The sequence below is a fragment of the Haemaphysalis longicornis genome, unplaced genomic scaffold (assembly GCF_048455015.1).
Source record: "Haemaphysalis longicornis isolate Haplotype H1 unplaced genomic scaffold, Haemaphysalis longicornis Haplotype H1 scaffold_1, whole genome shotgun sequence".
In the NCBI taxonomy this organism is placed as follows: domain Eukaryota; kingdom Metazoa; phylum Arthropoda; class Arachnida; order Ixodida; family Ixodidae; genus Haemaphysalis; species Haemaphysalis longicornis.
This window is the reverse complement of record NW_027526203.1, coordinates 9242404-9263032: the sequence shown is the minus strand read 5'-3', so window position 1 is coordinate 9263032 and position 20629 is coordinate 9242404. Positions and strand designations below refer to the sequence as shown.

Genomic DNA, 20629 nt, shown 5'->3' with positions numbered 1-20629 from the left:
TCGAAGCAAACAAAAAAAGACAAGATGCAAAATTTTTGTGTCAGTGCCCCTTTAACTTTTTCCTTACGATGCCATGGGCCATCGGACGAAGTTCTGATGATTTCAAATGTCCCTTGAAAGCTAAAAACGGCACTGCTGCTGCTGATGATCTTGCTGTTAAACCCTTTACAGAGAGCGGGTGAGATATCTCTACCTTAACCATTAAAAAAACAAAAAAATAGGTAAACACTTCGCATGCACTCTATGTACAGAGCTCAGGACCCGTGAAGGCCCTGTGGTCGAAGAACCGGAACCCATCGTCCTAGTCTTACGCCACACCACAACCCATACTACTGTTTGCCAAGGGTTGCCCTCTTCCACATTTCAAGGCCGCGGCGGCCGCTTTTCTGATGGAGGCGAAAAGCAAAAACGCCCGTGTGTACGAGATTTCGGCGCACGTTAAAGATTCCCAGGTGGTCAAAATTAATCCGGAGCACTCCACTACGGCGCGCCTCATCGCCTGCGTTGCGTCGGCGCGATAAACCCCACAATCAATCAATCAACATTTCAAGGCGGCACTTTGTCCGTGCCACAGCGCGCATGTCCACTGAGCCACCCTCCTCGAACCAGAGAGCAACGTGCAGAGAAGTGTTGCCCTCACTCCTCACGCCCTTACCGTCTGGTCCAATCCAATCACACTGGAGGACCACGTGCTCCACCGTTTCCTCCTCATGCACACATGCGCGACACAGCACATTCTTCACCGAGATGTCCAGCCTCTTTTGCTGCACCTGCTTGCAAAGTGTTCCTGCCCGAGCCTCAAAAAGGAGCGTGCTGCCAAGGCTGTTGTCATACAGCCGGACCAAACGGATCGCACGTTTGTGGGCTCTATGGAGGGCCAGAGAAGATTTTTCGGAGCAACCACGGTGCCACTCTTCCTCTTCTGCCTCACAAACTCCCTGCCGGATTTCTCGCGTCCACAGGGTTGCCGAGTTCACCTCCACAGGCTTTTGGGAGAGGCCATACTTTTGCTCCAACCTGTACATTCGATGCGTCCACCTCGTGTGCAGGCACGTCGCCGCCAGGTACTCGAGGATGTGGCCCGCCCAGCTTTCATGGTTCATAAACAGCAGGCAGCCCTTAAAGACAAGCTTGCTGGAGGCTTCCCTCGTTTGAAACATGGACCACCCCACATCGCCTTGCACAGCTTCGTTGGCTACGGTGCCATGACAGCCGACTGCCGTACGACCCACCTCGCGCTGACGTCGGTCGAGCCATTCCCTAGTCTCCGATGACAGGCAGATCCCGGCGTTGGCAAACGTCAGGGCTGGTACATGGACGAGCTTCCACAACCCGCGTACCATAGTGAAGCGGTTGCAGCCCCACAGCACCCGGCGTCTGAGGATTCCCTGAGTTCGCAATGCGGATTTCCGGAGCTTCTCCTCCTGCTCACTGAACAGGTTCTCGTCCGTCCCCAGCCACACACCCAGGTACTTGTATGATGCTTGAGTGGTGGGGAGTTTTACGGCCATTGTGAGCGTACTGTCCGTGTTTTGCCCACGAGCAAGGCAGACAACTGCCGTCTTCTTGGTGTTGAATAGTAGGCCCAGCTTTGTGACCTCGGCATGGCATATGTTCATTGGTGCTTGGAGCTCTGATGAGCTGTCTGCCGTTACGACCAAGTTATCGGCGAAGGCCAGACCCGGAAGTCTGCAGCTGTCATCCGTTCCCCTGGTGCTAAATCTTAAGCCAAAGCCAAGGCCTGATTTGAGCAGCTCCCGCTCAATGTCTGCTGCATACAGTACGTACAGCAGCGGGGAAAGTGGACACCCCTGCTGGAGTCCCTTGGCCACTTGGATTCGTGCTGACTGCACGCCACCAAACTTCACCACCACCAAATTTCCCTCGTACAGACGTTGTATGGTGTCCAGTAGGGCCCCAGGGAGACCCAGATATGCCAGACGCTTGAAGAGAAGGGCATGGGGTACAGAGTCATTGCCCTCTCTGCGTCCAAGAAGCAACACAACAGGGGTGTCCTTCCTTCCTGGCTATCTCTGTACACTGCGTAAGCACAAACAAGTTGTTGTCCAGTCTGCGACCCCGATGAAATTCGTTCTGCAGCCCTTGTGGGCAACTAATGCCATCTGGCATATTTATTCACTGCTTTTTAGATTTTAGTATGTTTTGTTGGCATTTTGCGTGCAGAAACGTCCGCTTCACGCAGTGCTCCTCAAAAGCGGACAGCTGTGGCAGGGACTTCGGCAGCTGTTGCTGCTGATTCTTGTTTTCCCAGCAGCAGTAATGCATGACTTCGTATAGCGCAAAAAAACAACAGAGGACCCAGGCAGGCGATGGGCACAAGTCAATGCCTCGTGCTGCCTTTTGGCGATGTCATAGCGTTGTGCGAATAATTTTGTGTGCAAACTTTATCATGCCTTGCTTTTGTTCTGTTCTTTTCTATCTTTGTTTCTTTATGATAATGTCCCGCCCCAGTGTTTAAATTCGCGCATTTTTTTAATAAACTCTGTTAGAAGTTAGTGCTTGTGCCCGTCGCCTCCCTGCGTCCTCTGTCATTTTTTTTTGCGCTATACGGTCATGGATTACCGCTACCAACTAGCCCAAACCCAAACTCTGATAAGCAGTAATGACCCCACCTTCGATGTGGATTCGTTAGATTTTAGTGAGGCATTTGACGCTCCTTTCAAATGACTCATACATTGACAGGTGCTGCCAGGTAGGTTTGTTTTTGACTTCACGCTGTATTTATGATCAAAACGTGCTTCCTATCTGACAACTGCGGTGTTTATTTGATGTGTAGAGTCTGGGCTACGTATGGTGGGGATATTTTGCCAAATGTACTTCGCCATATCGCGTTATCACATTCAAGCTAGCCTGGCGCTCGTGTCAGATTAGCGCAATGGAGCGATGCGTGAGGCTTTTCAAGAGCGCTGGATTTTTTTCTTGTCTTTTACCACTGAACTGATGAGAATTTTGTGTGAAAACACAAAAAAGTATGCTTTGATGCATATTTTAGTGAGACCGATTTACCCTCGGGTGGCTTCGAGGAGTGGCACAGTCGTCAGTTCCGCTAGGTTGAAGGGTCCGCAAAGATCGAAAAATTGGTGTACAGCATTGATTTATATATTGAATTATAGCCAAGGAACGTAGGAACAATTTGTATATCTTCGAATTCCTAAAATAATTTTTAGGCTCACTACAATCGCCCACACACAGTGTGTGTGTGTACTTTTTTTTGTGCATTTCTTTCTGATTATTTGACCAATACTGTATAAATAATTGTACCTTCCACAAAACTGCTGTTATGTGTTTGGAAGAGCTACAATTTCATGCATAGCAATGCTAAATGCGTCCGCTAGCTGAAGAGCAAAAATAGTTTTGTGGAAGCACTCAAAATTGGCTGTTTTTCCGCCGTAACGAAAAAAAAAAGGCTTTGATGAAGATTAATGTATCCCTCATTTTGTTCAGCCAAGGGTATCTCTGCATGCATTTTCGATGACTGCAAGTCGCACTTCCGAGGTGGGGGAATTAGCTGTAGGAGCAGAGTCGTCCTAGACTGCTTTTCATTTTGGCGGTGGGAGGAAGTTCCTTGATGAGTTTCAGTAGGAGGGCCATTTTGTGGTCGAAGTTCCACAGGTCGCGAGTTAATCTACTGTCTTGAGATATTATTTTCGCATTTAAATGCTGCGTTCTTCTCCTGACGTAACAGTGATTTTAGCACGAATAGCTTGTAAGTTTAAGAACATCAAGGTGAGGGGTAGATGTCAAAGGTGGGTGATTTGAAAATTGAGGCGAGCTACTAGATGGCGCGCTTAGGCAGCTCACCTGGTTTCTGCCAGGGTCTTCTTTTCTGGGCTTGCTGTGTTGTAGCGTGCTCTTGGAAGGAATACTTTTGTGGGGGGAGGGGGGAGGGGGGGTGAGTCGGGTGGGCTCTTTCTGCTCCTTGCCCGGCAAGGGGAGGAAGTCTGTTTTTGTCGGTATTGTGTTCTGGTTCGCCGCCTGCGCGTGTGACTTCGGGTGGCGGTGTGGTTGGCACCATTTCGGGCAGTCCACAGTTTTAGTGGGATTGGTGCCCTCACCATCCCACTCACCTCACCTCACCTCACACACCGGTGATCCTTGGGAGCAGTTACCAGTCCTCAGGTGGGGCATCATGGAGGTTCTTGTGCATCGGGCAAGCGTCCCGGCGATGTCTAGGCTGCCTGCAGGGCGTGAATGCTTCATATTTCCTGCGGGAAGGCACATCGGTAGGTTGCAGCCCGGTATCGGATCCAATAGGGAACTTTGGTTCCATTGAAGTGGATTTGTGCAATATTAAGGAATTGAGCCACTTGGCGTCCAGTATTCAGAGGTCAGGGTTGTATTGGCAAACACTGTTGAGGACTTGTTCTGGCGTGTCATCCTTGGGAATGTTAAAGATCACTCCCGTCGCAGTGTTCGCTGGGGCTGACACATGCATGGAAATTTCATATTGATGACCTTTCACCACAAGAGAAGTGATTTTTTCATATTGTTGTGCGCGACCTTCCGAGGGTATGCTCACGATGATGAAATCCGATGTGGCTTGAATGCAGACCTGATCGGCATTGTAGGGATCAAGACCTACTTGTTTTTGACAGTGTCTGCTAGCGTGGCTAGAGAGACAGCCATGAGTGCCAGGCCACCATGCGGTCGAAGGATTATCTTAAAATCATCTTTGGGTAGAGGCTCTGCAGGAGGCTTACTTTTTGCAGTGCGATGCATACTCTTGCGTGGGGGATTATTGGTGCGGTGTTTTGCACTTGCCTGAAAGGGAGCTTGTTCCGCTGCCTTGAGAGCTTGTTGCTTTCGGCGGACTGGAGCCCAACCTGGCCGGGCAAGCTCCGCCGGCTCGATGTGTTCCCTGCGATGATGCTTTCCATGGGGCTTATGTGGCAGTTGTGAGGAACCACAGCTGGCGTGCCGGTGATGCCGGTGTTAGGGTGGGTCGGTGGCGTGCTATGCCTTGTTAGGCCTTGCTCACCGCAAAACGTGGCACTGTTTTTGGGGAGCATTGTTTGGGCATCCAATCGTCGAAGAGCTCTACAGCTGGTGTTTTGAGAGTCCTTGCACCTTGCCGAGTCTTTTGGTACCACTCAGATAGGTGTAAATAGTGAACTTCCTCTCAAGCAGAAAAGACAGCCGATGTGAAGCGCATATGCACGTCCCGGCCCCTTAGCGGCTTTTTGAAACATCTTGAAACAGGACTGCATCATGTGCAAACAACCGAATTTGCACACCATGGCTAATTACGTTAACAATATCATTTATATACAGGATAAAAAACAATGGACCACGCACACTTCCCTGCGGAACTCCTGAAGTGACATCAAAATGCCGGACTCTATCCCATCAATTGTGACCATTTATTTGTGGTTTGTCAGGCAATTCGCAACCCATGGGACCAGAATTTCGGGAGGCCAATATTTTACATCTTTAGAATTAATTTGTCATGTACTTTATCGAATGCTTTACTGAAGTCAAGAAAAAGACCGGTGTTGCCGAGTGTGTGTGCAAACGATTGAAATACTGTAACTGTGTGACGGTAGAGTACTCTTTTCCTGAAGCCGTGTTGAACACATGTTAGAATAATATGGTCGTTTAAGTACCCAAGAATGCGAGTGGAGATAATGTGTTCAATCAGTTTTCTACAAGACGTCAGTGATATTGGATGGTAATTTTGAAAACACAGGAATTCACCCTTTTTAAAGTGAGATACAACCAGAGCAATCTTCCAGTCTTTGGGGAGCTCCCGATATGTTAAAGAAGTTCTAAATAACACAAGAAATTTAGCCAGTAACTCAGCATAGCGATGAAATATGTTTGGAATGCCATCAGGGCCACATGAGTTTTTAGCATTGTTTCAAAAGCGTAGATAACTTACCAGAGTAAGCAATAAAGCTAACATCAGAAAGGCGATACACGGCAGCATGTGTCAGCATACATGCCCAGGAATCAGAGAATACACTTTGTAAATGCTGGTTAAAATGCTGAGCAATTGTTTGCGGATCTGAAACAACGAAACCATCCACTACAATTTTCCTTCACCGTCTTCTTTTTTTAAGAAATGTAATTCTAAAATTTATGTCATTTTTTAATAAAATTAGGCAGCAATGTTTTAAAATGATAGCCTTTGAACAATGAACTTCGTGTGCCGAACTGTTATTTATCTTTTTGACAATGGGCAGGGGGGAGACAGCTGCGCATATTGCGCAGTTTTGATACGAAGTTGTGTTCCTGTGCCAGGCTGCTCAAAAAGCTTGAAAATTGCAAAAATTGCACCAAACTGCTCCGAAAGAGTCTGAGAGCCAAGGATTTTAAATGCTCCCGTCAGCTGCAGTGGGAAAAAATGCTGACTGACGGCATAATTTTCCAGCACCCCCAAGGTAATGCGGTTTGTAAAGGTTTCATTGATCATTAAATAAAAAAACCCGCATAAAATTGTCCCCGAGATAGTTTTTTCGAAAGTCACAATGTGAGGTTGGAAATGTTATATTCTGGGCGTTTTTAAAGTTTTCCCATCAAAAACCATTGCAAAGACCTGTAGAAACAATACTCATGTGTACTGAGGCGATAAGAAGATTAGAAAACATGGCTGAAGATTAGAAAACATGGCTGCCGGGCGAAGCAGTTGTTCGTGGTTCAGGCTGAATGCTCTTCACTGATTCCTACCGCGAGTTTGGTTATGGAGGTGGCTGGATTTACATTTAGTCGTTTGATCTGTTGCGGGAAGCTGTGCGACTCGAAAGACGGGAGTTCATCAAAAACGACCTGGTGCCCGCGAATTCGTCATGTTTTGGCCTTGACTGTGAGGTGCGGTACGTGCTTGAAGAGAAATTTCGGACCCATTGCGGTGTTATAAAACGCTGAGTCATTGCTGCCTTTGACAGAGAGCTTGCGAGCGGCGGGAATGGGACGATCGACACTGCAGAAGTGGTGGTGCAGGCTACATCGCCGCAATATGTTCAAGCAGTGTTCTATAGCGAGACGGGCTAATATTGCACGGTAGTAATAATGGTTCATTTACTTGAAGTGAAATTATGCCAAAAGGGAGGTGGCTAAACATACCAACGTAACTAAAATTATGATCGTAGTGAACATGTACCCTGGGGATTGAAATGGGAGGGCTGGTAGGGTGCGACGACTGTCACCCGCGTTTTTTGGAACTTTTGCCTTGGCTGTACACTTGTGCGTAAAGTCGAGTCTGGGATTACAAAAATAATGATTTCAGCATTCACATGATACTAAAAACTACCGATTAAAAAGTGCACTCCTCTCTTCCCCCCCCCCCCCCCCCCCCTTTCCCCCGAGTTGTCACAAATTTGATTTTTTTAGGCTCCTAAGGTGACATAATAAATGTAGCTGACTGCCCCAAATCAAGGCTCTTCTGCTCCAAAATCAAGATTTCGCTGCTCCAAAAACTGCTCCCAAATCTGTTTTCAGCGGTCATACGTCTTTTTTTCAAGTGTGTAATTCTTCGCTTAAAGGCGCCATGCTGACAAACAAACACAAGTATGGTTCATTCAAGAGATTGCTTCATTAGAATCATACTGACACCCCCTTTAATGTAAACGTTTCTCAAATAATCTATATAATTAGGAAAAAAGGGAATGGCCATGCAACTCAGCTGATTTCCCGCAACAGAACCGATGATGTCATTTGTGCCAGCTCTGCGATTGGCTGAGGCCGGCAAACGCAAGCGCAAAGTAGGCAGGGCTGATAAGCTTGCTGAACGAGCTATTTGCGCTTAAATTTAGGGCACATTCTTTTTATAGCAGTAAGAATTGTGGGATAAACAGTGAAAGCTACGAAAGTACACTTTCGAAGTACCGATGTCTACAGATGTTGATACTGCGTGCACTATGTTTGTTTTAGCTGCAGAGCACTGCGCCGCTTTGGGGTTGTCTCAGACGACACTGGTCGATTGGCGTAAGCGACAATGTCTTGCGTGACCATATTTGTCGAACGAACACAATGCTTCACGAAACAGTTATTTTCTACCCAAACAAAATCAAGCCAGCTACAAATACGGTCAAAAACAAAGCAATGGCAGAAAACAGCCCTTCGCAGTATGGTGGTGCTGTCTAGGTTGACTAATGGTAAACAAGGCCTCCAGCACATCAAGTTTAGCTTGAAGACCTGTTCTTCTGATGTCATTGCAGATGTCATCAAAACATGATTTGGTGGGAGAATCAGAATTTTAACTTAAATTGATTTTCTCAGTGAAAAAGCATCATTTGCTTCCGGACAAGCACTGCGGGCACTATAAAACAAGAAATCTTTCGAATAAAACAAACTTTTATTTTGTCTGCATGGCCCCTTTAAGGTGAATTATCTTGTGCGTTACCCAAGGTGTTGTTTATAGACCCTTCTTCGCTTATTTGGAACAAACTTTTGTCGGCAGTAGTGGCACATTTTTTATAATTGATTCCAAAGGGCGCATATGTCGTTGCCATCAAAATCATCAAGGCACGATCCCAAATTCTCAATTATACATTCATCGTTAGCTTGTGAATAATCCTTAAGGGGGGACACTGGTCTTAAAACAACTTCTTTTAATTTTCAAGTAAACTTTGTGACACTCGCCATTTTTTTCAGTTGGTCAATTAGTTCACAAGATAATTAGAGATAATTAGCCATTTTTGGTCAAACAATAGCCAAAACAGTGTTGGTCATAAAACTGTAACCTTTGTAGTTTTTATTGATTTGATTGATTGATTGATTGTAGGGTTTTAACGCGCCGACGCAACGCAGGCGATGAGGCGCGCCGTAGTGGAGGGCTCCGGATTAATTTTGACCACCTGGGGATCTTTAACGTGCGCCGAAATCTCGTACACACGGGCGTTTTTGCTTTTCGCCTCCATCAGAAAAGCGGCCGCCGCGGCCGGGAATCGAACCTGCGACCTCGTGCTCAGCAGCGCAACGCCTTAGCCACTGAGCCACCGCGGCGGGTTTATAGTTTTTATTACTATGAACCCTGTGAATGCAATAAGAGAATCGGTTTTTTGATGCACCACTTGGAAGTAGCACATTAAACTGGTGGCACCAGTTGCTAGGAACCACTTCGAATGCCCATTTCAGACACCAAAGTTTAATGAGCTGTAAAATTAGTTCCAAGCGGTGCATAAAAAGAACACTTTGATTATTACATTTACCAGGGTTCAAGTATTGGAAAATATAAAGATTAGTTTTATGACCAACACTGTTTCGTATATTGTTCCTGCAGAAATGGCTAATTATCTATCGTTATCTTGGTAGCTAATTGACTTACTGAAAAAGTAATGCCATATTTGAAATCAGTGGAAAAAAAGCAGCAAGGCTGACAAGTTTCACAGAGTTTACTTAAAAATTAAAAGAAATTGTTATAAGAGCAATGTCCCCCATTAAAAGAACGTGACAAATATTAATCAGTACTAACAGACATTCCCAATGGCAGAGAGGTACAAACAAGATAGTATCTGATGAGCCTTGTTCCACTATTACAGTACTCTCTGTAAAATTGCAGTGAATGAGTGCAAGATCTCACATAGAACTTGAAGTACCCTTGACACATGTGGGATCTTTAACTAATTGAATCAAGTCGGGAGTAAGCATTATATCAAATACAATACTTATTTGTTGGATTCATAGTCTGTCTGCAGACGCTCCCAGTTGATGCTGGGAAGTTGAAGTCACCAATCAGTATTATTTTTTTTTGTTTTGGAACTGCAACATGTGATCGTGTAATTTGGCAAAGAATGTATTCCGGCATCTGAGGGGCTTATAAAGAGCATAAGGAATGAACATCTTCGAACAACAACGTAAAAACACAGGCCTTAGGTGGAGAAAATGACAGGACGTCGCTGTCATTTTCTTCCCCTAGTGTCTGTGTTTTTACACGTTGTTCTAATATGTTCCACCAATACCAACTCACCCAAATGTCAATCCTTCTGCATAAATAATATGTATCTGGAGCCCCAACAATACAATTTCAGACGTGCACTCAAGCTCGAGGAGATTTTCTATAAAAGTGGCTTCTCTTGATCAAAACGGCATGCCCCCCCTCCCCCCCGTTCCCTCCTCCTTCCCCCAATTGGTTCCCTATCTTTCTGGTATTATTGTAACCAGAAGGGAAAACGTGTTTTTCACTTGCATCACTGCACAGCCAGGTTTCAGTTTTACTGCAATGTGAGGGTCATGCTGGAGTAACAAAAGTTCAAACTGTTCTGTTTTGTTATTGATACTTTCGGCATTTAAATTGATGATTTGAAACTATTGTTCCCTGGGAATTTTTGTTTTTTCGTATGCAGTGTTTGTTCAACGGTACAGAGCGGTTCATTGTGCGTGCACCCTGGCTTAGTGTGATGTGCCTTGCGCCAATGCATGTTGCCGTGTCATTGGGCGGCTCCTGTTCTTTGTGTTGTTTCTTTTGTAGTGGTACTCGTTCATTTTTATTGCCGTTCAGCATATAGGCTTTGTCGTTTATGCACGATTTTTTAAACGCTAATGCAACTTTCTCCTTTTTATAGTGATTCTGTTTGGTGCTTTCCCACAGTTTCTTACAAACCTTCCCAACTTTTTTTGGAAAAATCTTCCCCAATGGAAAAATTCGTATTTTTCAGTTTATGGCTGTTCTTTAGTATACTTCTCTTGTCTCTCGTGTTAAGCAGTTCAAAAATTACAGGTCGTCTCTTGTTTGAAGCGGCCCTTCTAAGCGATCAATCCGTTCAAGTGCAACCGGTTTCAGTTCCAGAATACTTTCAATGATGTCATTGTTCACTGCAGACTCCAGCATTTTGTTAGTCTCCTTTTTAACCTCAGGTATGCCGTATACATCTAAATTTGGTCTCCTGCTGTGATTTTCTGATTAATCAATTCTATTCTCTAGAGCCTGGATTTGAGCACTCGTAGGAGCCACTTGTTCCAGATAAGATTCGACCTTTTGTTGCAGTCGTGTTAGGGCATCTATTTTGCTTTCTATGTTTGCCCATCAGGTTACTTATATCTTCTTAATATCGCAAGCAATTTGTTCTGGCTGCTTGCGGATTTGTGTGAATTCTGGTCCAGGGTTTGTTTCAGTATCTCCACCGAGTAGTAATGAAATTTTTTTAGGACAGAACTAATGGTGCACATCATGACACACAATTATAGGTACGGCAGCACAAGCAAGAAAGGGTCACTACAACGGACACACTTCTCGTTTGGCAATCTCACTTGTGTGAAGAAGATCAAGGGATTGTGAGCCCACCGCATACTGCCAGTGCCGCCGTGCCCACAGAGCATGAGGAACAGAGGCTTCTTATATGTAGTCTAGTTGCATAAGGGCGCCGACTGCAGGCTGACATCCTCAGCTTTAAGCAATGATATAGACAATCCATGAGATAGTCCACTCAACAACGTTGGTTGCGGCAGGCTAGGCACATGCTGTCTTGAATGGTTGTCATGCACAGATAGGCCTCCAACAAGCTGTCCCGAGTGACTGGCGTTCGCATGCTTGAGCAAGCCGAGTAGCTGCGTAAAGAAGATCAAGGGATTGTGAGGTCACTGCATACTTCCAGTGCTGCCGTGCACCTGCAAAACTAGAGCTTTTGCATTAAAAAAAAAAGAAATGAGGGAACTTCTCTCATATCATCCTCGAGGCAAAACAAATGAACCACTTTGTGGTTTGTAAGCATATGATGGCTGTGGTGTCATAGCCAGATTTGTTGCGTGGTTACAGCGTGTTATGTTTCCTTTATCCTGTTTTGTTGCGTTGATACCTGCTGTATTGATACGCCACATGCCGTAGCAATAAACATTTCTGTGGAGAGTCGGTGCATTTTTGTGCTGTGAACTTGAAGAGAATCGATTACCAACTTGCCAGAGTGCTGTTGTTGACGTCACAATTAGTGGTTCGTGCTTAGGTTCAACCTAAGGAAGGTGCTTTTGTCTGATTGGAAACAGTGTTACCTGCTAAATATAGTGTGCCAGTGTGGCCATTCTTTGCTGACCTTACCCCTGTATGTGTGATGCAGGCAAATAAAGCCCTTCACAGGCTCGTGGCACCGTAAGGTTCCTGCCAGGCCTTCAGATCAGACCTGGGTCAAGGGCGTCGAAGCAGCACAGAAGGCACTGTCTGTGGATCCCAGTAGACGGCCTTCCCTGTTCCCGCCTATTGCAGAATGTGACGAGGCAACAGGTGGGTCTGGCTTCCATTAAGCATCTCAGTGAGCACGTAGATGAGATAAATGCACACATCAAGGTCTCGGCGCACCAAGTAGTGTGTGTATGGTGCCTGCTGCTGCTTTTCCAGGAGTCATTGAAATGCGAGTGACACTGGGAAGGGGGGGGGGGGGGGGGGGCGGAAGGTAAGGAGTGATGACCAGTGACCAAGGCACTTCCTCAAGACTGCTGTCTTTGTTACTACTTTACCAACCAACCCAACTGCCTTTAAAGGGGTTAGGAGGACAAAGTGCAAGTTTGGGCTCATTGGAAAGGCTGCCTCGTTAAAACAACACTTACACCATTTTCAGCGTATACTTCACTCAAGTAAGCTATACTATAATTAGGAAAACAGGATAGGCATGTTACACGCCTGCTACTTTTCCACACTGAACTTGTGACGTATATGGGCCGCTTGTTGTGACTAGATGAAGCCGACAAAATGCAATGCAAATTAGAGGAATTTAAGAAATTAAACCTAAGCTTGCAGAACAAGCTGTTTGCACTTAAGTTTAGTGCGTATTCTTTTACAGCATAGCTGTGTATATCTAACCCCCAACAGTTTCATCGCCGTGGGCGAAAACCATCTCTGTGGGCAAAAATGCCAAGGCGTCAAGGTCTAAGATGCCGAGTGCATGCGTCCGGCTAATCAGGCATACAGCATAGGGCTCAGAATTCTTTAAGGAAACCACAAAACAATCATAGAAGCTGCATTTTGTGGATAAGGTACCTGTGAACAAGGGGACCTCGCTAGCATGTGTACCTGGTAAAGGTTATGTTTGCAGATTATCTTTGAAGGCTAGGTAGGACTAGTGCCACTAAACAGAGCAGTTCTTGCCCAATACACCGAGCGCATGTGTCAGGCTAGGCAGGGCCCAGCATTTGCTGCCAGAGGAGCAGAGTGTAGTGTCAGTAGACGTGGTATTACAGTCCTGCTACTGAGTCACGCAAGTCAGCAACGGCAACCATTTTGGCATTTATAAGTGTTGCACGATTGCCACATCTACAGCTTAGCCGTTAACTTTGACCGGGTCGTTTGTTAACACTACCAAAGATGCAGCAAAACGGCAACTTTGGACACACTTCTGCTGCTGAAATGCTGTTACATGCGTTATCTTTGATTCTCATTCAGAACGACGTGTCGCACGCAGTCGCAGAGCAGGGAGGACAAGCTAAGCCTACCAGAGTTGACCAACTAAAACTTATAAACAACGAAATGAACAGTCGCAGTGCAAACAAAATGAACTGCCCATGAACCGTTGCAGTGTAAACAAATGTCACACATTGCGAACTGACCAATGATCATGGTGGCGGTACAGAACAGTAGGAGAAAAGAGTGGGGATATTGTGTACTCTTACCTAGTGACACTAGCCGAGCACAAGCGACAAGCCTGCTGAGGCGATGAGAAGCATTTCATACCCTCCTTTATCACCGTTTCAGGGTTCGCACAGGTCCTTGAAAACCTTGAAAACTCTTGAATTTAAAAGTGTCAATTTCAAGGCCTGGGAAGTCCTGATATTTTTAAATGGTCCTTGAAAAACCCTTGATTTTTCCGGAGAGAATCAATGGCCCTGTCTTTTCACAAGAATTTAAAGTGTTTGTCGTAGATTATAGGTGTTAACAAATGTAAAGAAACATTGTAACTATCAAGTTTCAGTGTATTGTGTGAAATTACAAGTTTGGTTGGTTTTCATTATTACAAAACAACATTGGGAGCAGGCACTTGTCAATCCAATCCATGTCACGATACAATCCAGTGAAAGCCAGCTTCTATTCTCTATCTTGCATCTTCCATCTAGTCTGTGGACGCTCGCTCATTGCATGTTTGCTGTGCCTCATATGCTCCATCTGCGTTTGCTTTTACGTGAAAATGGTGGACGTGTACATTGTTCATCCTGCCTTGCAGCAGCACTTCCGGATTTAATTTCAGCTGATACTCTTGCTGACAAAGCAGGAGATGCAGGCAACATTAACTAAGTTTTGAAATCAAACAGCCTCAGCAAACACAAAGGAAAAAGAAAAATCCCTAAATACCAGCCATGAAACAAAAAATAAAGCTGGGGGAGCATTTACGAACCCGTTCGTGCCTATCTAAATGTACACTGGGTGCTTACGTATTGTGCAATAAAAAGCTTTTGCATCGTGTTGGAAAAGTTATAAATAATCCCAGATAAAACGATAGATGGGGACCTTGAAAATGTGTTTTGAGGTCCTTGAAAGTCCTTGAAAACACTTGAATTTTTGCTTTTGAAGCCCGTACGAGCCCTGCCGTTTGTAGTGGTTTACAACAGCTTTGCTGGACATTTACTTTCTCAGTTCGGGTTGGTGACCAATTTTTTTTATAGCAGCAAGAATATTCGGGTAGAGAATTGAAGTTGTGAATACGTAAACATAGAAACACTGTGTACACTGCACACTATGCGGGCAGACACTGCTTAACACAGGTGTCGGGCGTCAAGCGCAGAGTCTACTCACTGTAAAGCACCGAATTTGAATAAAACAAACTTGGAGAAAGGCAGAACGAAATTCCGGTCGAGGCATGTTTTATTTTGCCTCTCAGAGCCTACATTGAAAACATTCAGCACTCACACTAACTCTTAAAATGCTAAAATGGAAGAAAAGCGGTGAATTATGCAGTTGACAACAATTAAAAGCGATGGAAGCTGCTCAAAAACCGCTAGCGGTCATGGACGGTTCAATAGTGCGGCCACAATTTTGACGTCTCCATCGTTGCCTACGCCAGCGCCCTCTATGCTTAGGCTGCCGAAGCCTACTTCAAGTGTTTTGTTCTACGCGTCCTTGCTCACGGTGCGCTGCTCTAGGTTGTGCTCGCTGATAACCACATTAATATTTTGTTCGTCCATCATTAGATGAGTCTTATAAGCAGCATGAGCACTCCAAGGGAAAGAAAAGTGTTCCGAACTAGAACCTGAGGAAGTGTAGGGGAAACCGAAGGCTACCAAGTGATGGATGCCATCGACGTTCTGCGGAGGCACACAGGCGCACGCGAATGTTTAAGAGCAAGCCTTGTTAGCGTTGTCAGCATACGAGCGTCACGTAAAGCCCACCCTGGTCAAGAAACGCCATGCACTGCTTACGGACTTCTTCACTACGGCTTGAACATCGAGTGCTGGTGGCAATAAATTGCTCTCCGAACGGGGTCAAAATGTGTTCATTAGACAGCTGCGATGCAGAGAAATCGGTTTCTTTAGGGCTCAGCGGTCATAAAAGTAATTGCTTAATCAAAGTTGGCCAGAAGATATTTAATGTAAGCTTTCCGCTTTAGCGGGAGCACGTAAACACTGCTCCACAAAGTGAAGCGGTCAGTGTTTACTCCGCTCAACTCTCAATCATGGGTTTATCTAGAGTGTCATGGTTGCATCACGCGCCTATACTGCAGAGCCTTTGTGCATGAAAAAAGTCTTTCGAAACCTTCTTCCGCGGTTGGCCCGCCGCACCCCTCAACTCCGCGCCTAAGCCTACCACTGAACGGACGAAAAGAGGCGTAACTTCGAACCAGCACCTTGCCGGGGTGAAGTTCACGGGGCATGGACGCGGGTTCAGTTGACCAACAGCGGCGTTTAGTAGTGACCGAAATGAAAAAAAGAAAAAGTGGAAACCTACCGTATTTATTCGAATATAGGTCGACCTTTTTTTTTCCGAAAATGTGCTTAAAAATTGAGGGTCGACCTATAATCGTGACCGAAGAACCTCGACCTATAGTCGTGATCAAAAATGGCGAGCGCACCGAGCGATCCGTTTCTCCGTCGCACCCGGCGCTCCTCAATTGAGGCGGCAGCGCGGAGAATCTAGAACAAAGACAGGCAAGAAAATAAAGGAAAAAATAACAAAACAATCAGCATAAGAAAACCACCCACAGTCACTGCCGGCTATCGCGCATTACCTGCGGCCGAACCGGACACAAGCAAGCTGACGTACTGGCTAGAGAGCCAGATTGGCTTGGCTTGGTGTCTTCGGAGCCGCGGTAGCGGCTAGCGCGAGGTGGGGGTAAAGGTGACTTTCGCCACCTAGCGTAGCCATCTCGTGAACGGAACGGCGTTGCCTGCTTCGCTCGCTGTCTCTACTATCTCCCGTTCTCCGTTTCATGCGCTTTCTTTGTGTTTGCTTCGTTGTGATTTCCGCAAGCAACGTTTTTCTCGTGCGCATTTCGCGATGTCACGTCGGACTTTAAGCGGCGAATGATCCTGTTTGCTGAGAACTTGAACAACTGCGCCGCTCAGCGAGAGTTAGTCGTTAATGAAAAGCTGATCAGGGGATGATGCTCTCGAGAAAAAACTCCAGCTGCACGTGGAAGAGGAGCGTGCGAAAGGACATCAAGAACTCCGGCTGCGCGTGGAAGAGGAGCGTGCGAAAGGACATCGAGTGTCCTGCGAAGATATTCAGACCAAAGCTTAACAGTTAGCGCTGCGAGGCGGGGTTGGCCGGTCAGCCTTCAAAGCCAGTCGGGGGCGGGGGTGGTTAATGAACTGCGGTGCGTGCGGCGCAAGTTCCGACGACGACGCAGTGTGTGGCTCCGACCAGTGAGGTGACCGCGTTGTAAATAAATGGGAGTTTTAAAAAGTTTCCTCAAGTTTTTTCTTAAAAGTATGGGTCGACCTATAATCGAATATATTATTTTTTTTTTCGGCGACTTCAATTTTTAGGGGGTCGACCTATATTCGTGCTCGACCTATTTTCGAATAAATACGGTAGTCTGCTATCATACTTAATGAGGCGTTGCGGAAAAAGCACCGGTTTTACGACGACACGAACTACTGTCAGCTATCCGAATTCCATTGAGTGTTGAAGCTCTTAATTCACGCAATTTTCGCGGCCAGTTTTAGTACAAATTCCGCTTTAAGTGGAGACGTAACTACATATCAGTTGTTTCTGAGCGTTGGGCAAGGTTTTGAAACCTGAATAACTGGTTTAAATTAACTGTAAAATCAAAACCTCGATTTTACGAAATTCTCGACTTAATGAAATTTTCGCCCGCAAGTACGACTTCGTTATATCGAGGTTTAACTGTAGTAAAAGCGGCGAACCAATATCTGCACAACTTCCGTGCATCTGAGAAACAGAAGTTAACCATGAGCCGTTGGGGGTGAACCCATTTCTAAAGCTCACCGCGAGCCACTTTGCTGCGTTCATACTTCCCTCAGGCTCTCCTACTCTAAGGAAAGGTTGTGTGAGTCTTTCATTCACCAGAGGAATTTCAAGCCCGTACCTGAACGGGAACAGAATGAGATCTTCAGGATGAGCAGTCGCCGCAGCGCCGGTGCTTCCGAATGTGACGTTATCTGCCGCCGGCCAATCGTGAAAAGCGGCCAGGGCTCTGACCGCGCCCCCGGGCAGGGGTCGTTTATTTTGACGAAAAAAGATGGTTTGGGAATGTTTACACATAAAATAAACATGTTTTTCGAATTCAGCGTCAAGAAAACCATAATATAATGCCCCCAACAAATTTTTTTTGAAAAGCTCTTCACCAGCCCTTTGAGGCAGTATTTATTTAATAAAGCCTGAAAGAAAAACTACCATGCGCTGTTCACGGCAGCTGCACTAACTAACAGCAGTGGCGTCAATACAAGGGGCTGTGATTTCTAATTTATAATTAATGAATTCGAATTCTGGACGATTAGAATTCAGACCAGTTTCGGTTTCGGTTCTGTGAAACAACATGCTTGGCATCCGATGTTGTCGTTGGATGGGCATTCTCGATATCAGTGGTCGGCATACCGTTCTTCTGCCATGTTGGCCTTAAAATATGTCAGATAAGTCTACCAGCACAGCTTGGAATTGTAACAATCCCTAGCCAAGGTGTATTGCAGGGGATGAACGCCCTCCATGTCACCGCAGACGCTCAAACGCGATGCGCTTTTCCCCCATGTTTGGAGCTTGCCTGGCTCGTGCCTGTATCGTAAGAGGCGTGTTCGCACCAGGCCAAGGGCCGACTGATTCGGGACTGTGTCCACTGCTTGTAAGCAGTCGGTGCTTATGGCAACAGCACACCTATGAGAACTTGCTAGTGCGTCAGTGTGAGTCTGCACACGTTCTGTGAACTCTCTTGTGAAGCAATGAAGGTTACAGCGCAAAAATGGTGAATTCAGTTTAGAAAGCATTGCCCAAAAACAAATAAATAAACTAAAAAAAAAAAAACATGCACTGTTGGAGATTTGAATTTGCGACTTGCAAAACAATATAGCTAGGGCGCCAGACCCCTCGGCCATGAGCCAGCGCTGCCAAGGGCGGAAATATGAAGCACATAATGTATAGCCAGTTTACATTTTTATATAGCTTTAGCATTTCAAGCAGCTTAGTTGACTATTTCTTGTATAGTGCTGGTACAGTAAGTGTCCCCCAAATTCCCACAATATCTCATGTCTTGCAACTGCATTCCTAAGATGAAAAAACGTTGCAGATGTGTGGTCGTGTTGCTGACCACTGTGCTAGTTCACGCAGCGCAAAAGGGCTTCCCGCACCCTGGTTTTACGCTGTACGATTAAAGTTTCAGTTAATTTTAATTCCTTAGTACCGTATTTTTGTGCGTATAACCTGCCCCTGCATATAATCCGCACCCCCACTTTCAGCCCGCCGGAAAAGAAAAAAAGAATCCTCGCGTATTGCCCGCACATTTGATACAGGAAAGGCTGCACCAAAACTACTGCTCAAACAACATACTATGTAGACAGCAAAAGCGTATATATTTAGCATGTAGAATACACTGACTGCAAGGCAAAAGTCACAATTTACTAAAATTCAGTTGTTAGAGTGCACTCGTCCTTGTTTTTTCCTTGTCCTTGTACGTTTCGCGAAATCGCTGCCATGGAAGGCTTAGTCAGTGTTACTGCGTAGGAGCTTCACAGCACAGCGCACATTGCCGTGAAGCTGCACTAAAGAGAGAAACCCCGCATATTATCCTCACCCCTACTTTGCCACTGAAATTTTCGCATTTTTGGTGCGAGTTATACGCGCAAAAATACGGTACCTATATTAACTTGCTGATTCCTCGGCTGCCTTCAATTAGCCTTAGATTTTTCTGCTAGTGTACCAGTCAGCAAAGTGTCGCATGTGTGTTTGTGTGGAGTGACTTGGACTTATAGTTTGATGCAGTCTGCAAACTAACAGACTAACGGCACATTCTTCCTGCCACAAATGTGCCGTTGCTTGGTTTTAACTGAGAGAACGATCTGGGCCGAATAAACGCTGGGCGGACTGATTTCGTCAGAAGGTTGGCGAGCCAAGCTGTAGCGCAGTCAAGCCAAGCCATCTTGTTTTGACGTCGAATGAAATGTCATAGGAAATCGGCAAGGAGGATGTGGAGAGGAGAACAGCATTTTGAATTGATTTTTCTACCTAATTAAGTTGCGTAAACGTTGTGAGAGTGGTCGAAACATTGCCTAGGCTAGACCAGACTAGAATTCGCGCTAGTAATCCCGCAGTGTTTACAAATCACTTCAGTGTCCCTTTAACTCTCTCACGACGGCGCCATAGGCAATCGGAAGCCGGTGTCCGATGATTTTAAATCTCCCGCAAAACCTGAAACCCGCGCTCCACAGACAACTATTGCCATCTGGTGTGTTCATTGGCAACTTCTCTTTCAATTTTGGTTTCGTTTGTTTATGTGTCTCGTGTGGTGGTGGTGAATATGAGAAATTTGAACCGATTGTAGAGGGAAGGAGGAGGAAAAATGGCGTCGGGTTCGCGCCGCGCTCCGCACAGTCGGATTGCTGTAGCAAGATCTTCGGCAGCTCCTGCTGTCGATTTTTCTGATTCCAGCAGTAGTGAGGGGTCAAGCAATGATGTGGGATTTTCAGATTTCTGTTAGGACGACGAAGCTCCCGTTCAGGTGCCTCGCACTTCAACAAGCGCTGGCAGGTAATTTCGTTGCGACTCCGCACTGTATTTATAAACAAAATGTGCTTCTTATCTGACGACTACGGGTTTGATTTTGTGTTTAGGGTCTCGAGAACGTACGGCCGGAATATTTTGCCAAATGCACCCCGCCGTATCGCGCTATCACCTTCAAGATAACCTGGCGCTCGTGTCAGATTAGCGCTGCAGGGTTCAGGTGCGACGCTTGTCGAGAGCGCTCGATTTTTTTTTTCTGGTTTTTTATCACCGAACTGATAAGGATTTTGTGCGAGGACACAAAAGAGTATACCGTAATTACCCGCTTCTAACGCGCACGCGATTTTCCTGACAAAAAACCGAAAAAACTTGCACCTCCGATTGTAACGCGCACGGAACTGTGTGAGCAAGAAAAGCGAATGCCACAGAAATGGGTGATTTATTTCCCGAAGTAATCTCACTCGTCTCACTCCTCGTCGCTCTCCGCTGACCACAACATCTCGTCCTCGGTGCCGTCAAGCACGTTCACGATGCCACACTTCTGAACTAATGTTCAACCATGGTCGATGGGATCGTGGCCAACGC

The 20629-nt window shown here is 45.9% G+C and overlaps 1 protein-coding gene across 2 annotated transcripts in view; it reads left to right on the top strand.

Annotated features, from left to right (window-relative positions):
* The window catches only part of LOC144175064 (DNA mismatch repair protein Msh6-like), a 296118-nt gene that overhangs the window by 32819 nt on the left and 242670 nt on the right, over positions 1–20629 (top strand). For both annotated transcript variants that reach the window (XM_077704119.1, XM_077704110.1), the window contains exon 4: positions 12009–12172. In XM_077704119.1, the coding sequence (XP_077560245.1) occupies positions 12009–12172 (164 nt within the window). The remainder of the gene's footprint in view (positions 1–12008; positions 12173–20629) is intronic.